The sequence below is a fragment of the Austrofundulus limnaeus genome, unplaced genomic scaffold (assembly GCF_001266775.1).
Source record: "Austrofundulus limnaeus strain Quisiro unplaced genomic scaffold, Austrofundulus_limnaeus-1.0 Scaffold1022, whole genome shotgun sequence".
NCBI classification, from domain to species: Eukaryota; Metazoa; Chordata; class Actinopteri; order Cyprinodontiformes; family Rivulidae; genus Austrofundulus; species Austrofundulus limnaeus.
Window position 1 is genome coordinate 64328 of NW_013953424.1, and position 1966 is coordinate 66293.

At 41.7% G+C, this 1966-nt stretch overlaps 1 protein-coding gene across 1 annotated transcript in view; it reads right to left on the minus strand.

Moving 5' to 3' along the window:
• fgfr4 (fibroblast growth factor receptor 4) overlaps positions 1-1966 on the minus strand; it is a 22524-nt gene that overhangs the window by 2995 nt on the left and 17563 nt on the right. Inside the window, exon 17 of the mRNA XM_014030242.1 lies at positions 644-766. Coding sequence (XP_013885696.1) covers positions 644-766 — 123 coding nt within the window. The remainder of the gene's footprint in view (positions 1-643; positions 767-1966) is intronic.

A 1966-nucleotide genomic window follows, 5' to 3' on the forward strand; every position in this document is an offset into this window, starting at 1 on the left:
CTGTTATCTTCTTCATCATCGTCTTTTTCACCAGTAGAAACAGACGGTTGTTGATCACGTGACTCCATGACTCCAAAGTGTTTCCATTGCAGTTTTGTGAAAAACACCAATTTCGATACGGCTGAAAAACCACCTCATCCTAGTGCAAAAACATTTTACCGAAAATCGTGATTTTTTTTTCGAAATTGACGTGTTTCCATTGAGCAAATTTATTTTCGAAATTCTAATTTGTCCATTTCCATGGTCAATGGAAACACAGCTACTGGCAGCTGCAGAACATACGTCTCTGCAAAGTTCTCATTAAAGTTTTTTCTTAAATACAAATTTTCATTCTGTCTCTTTGTGCTCTCTCACCTCTCCCTCCTTTTTCTGATTAAGTCTCATTAAGTCTGCTGCCAATCTGGGGAAAACATCAGACATCTGTCTTCAAGTGTATAAAACTGTAAAAGGAGTCAACTGACTGTGGTCTGGATATGGTTGTATTTTTCACACTCACTTTTTTCCCCTAATATTTAGATTTTTTATGCTCAAGCTTTTGCAGGGAGGTGGAAAACCATAACTAGTGTTATTTAGTTTAAATACCAACTTCAAGTGTACGTTTCAGGAAAGCCTGGTTTCTGAAAAGTCGTGGCGAGAAACTCACGTTGGTGGTTTTCTTGTAGTAGTCAATCTGGTGGACTCCTCTGGCCAGGCCAAAGTCGGCGATCTTCATCACGTTGTCCTCAGTCACCAGAACATTCCTGGCTGCCAAGTCTCTGTGGATGCACTGCAGAGGGGAAGACATAAAAACTCAACATGAACACACGGGCGAGGCTGCGTCAAGCCCCAAACATGTGATTTATCACGGTCTGGATGAAGTTCTTTCAGCTGCCGCTGCAGACGTAAATGTTTTGATCCACTAAGCAGACAAAAAGCTCAATTATCTTGGATTTCAGAGTCATAAAAAGCTCTCTTTAATACAGACATATTGCTGTCAGTCGTGTTTGCTTTGTCATTATAAGGATCAAGAAATAGCTTTAAAGGGAGGTAGAAAATTATTGCAGATTTTCTCCGAAAATAAAAGTCTCTGAAGTCTAAAGTCAGCTCACAGGGCCTCATTTTAGTAAAATCCGCAAAAAAATAAAAAAAAATGCCTCTATATAGACGTCCTGGAGTTTTAAGAAAACACTACTCTTTAAGAAGAAAAAAGAAAGCACCGTTTGGCCACACTGAACGTATGTCATTAAGTTTATTTTGGTTTTCATTTGAAATAGACTGGGGATTTGTGGGGACGTGCAAAATGAATCTCTGGGTTTGTGGGTCTCCCCATAATTGAGGGTTAGTTTTAGGCTCCAGCATTCTGAGGAGACAGCAGAGCCGAAACCTGATGCCAGACGATGGYTCTGCTGCCTGTTTGCTAACAGATTTATGGCAGCGCTAAAAAGGACAAAGCACTGCGAGCAGAGGGACAGGCAGACGGATGGAGAAGAGTAAACAGGACTGAGCTGCAGCAGCTCAGGAATGCCTGTCTGAGACACCGGCTGGTAGACAAAGAGACGTGTTGATAAGACACACACACAAACAGAATGCATGCTGGGAAAATGAAAGGGGATTGAAAACTGGGGGAGGGAAGGGGTAGAAGACGAGCGAGGTGGGCCTGGGGTAAGGGAAGAGTAAGCTAGTCCTGCCTGAGAACTAAATCAATACGTTTATATGAGAAAACAAATGATACTTGAACACACTCTGAGCACGACATCTTCCAATATTACAAAGAATATAATGCTTTACAACGTTACGACAAAGATTAGTTCGCCCCAAACATCCAGTTCCCCAGCAAAAACAGAGTTAATATAGTGTATGCTGTTAAGTGTCAGGAGGACTGTGATCAGTCATACATCAGGGAAACAAAAACAGCCACTGTTCAAAAGAATGAGCCAGCACAGACGAGCTACATCATCAGGTCAGGACTCTGCAGTTTACACTCATC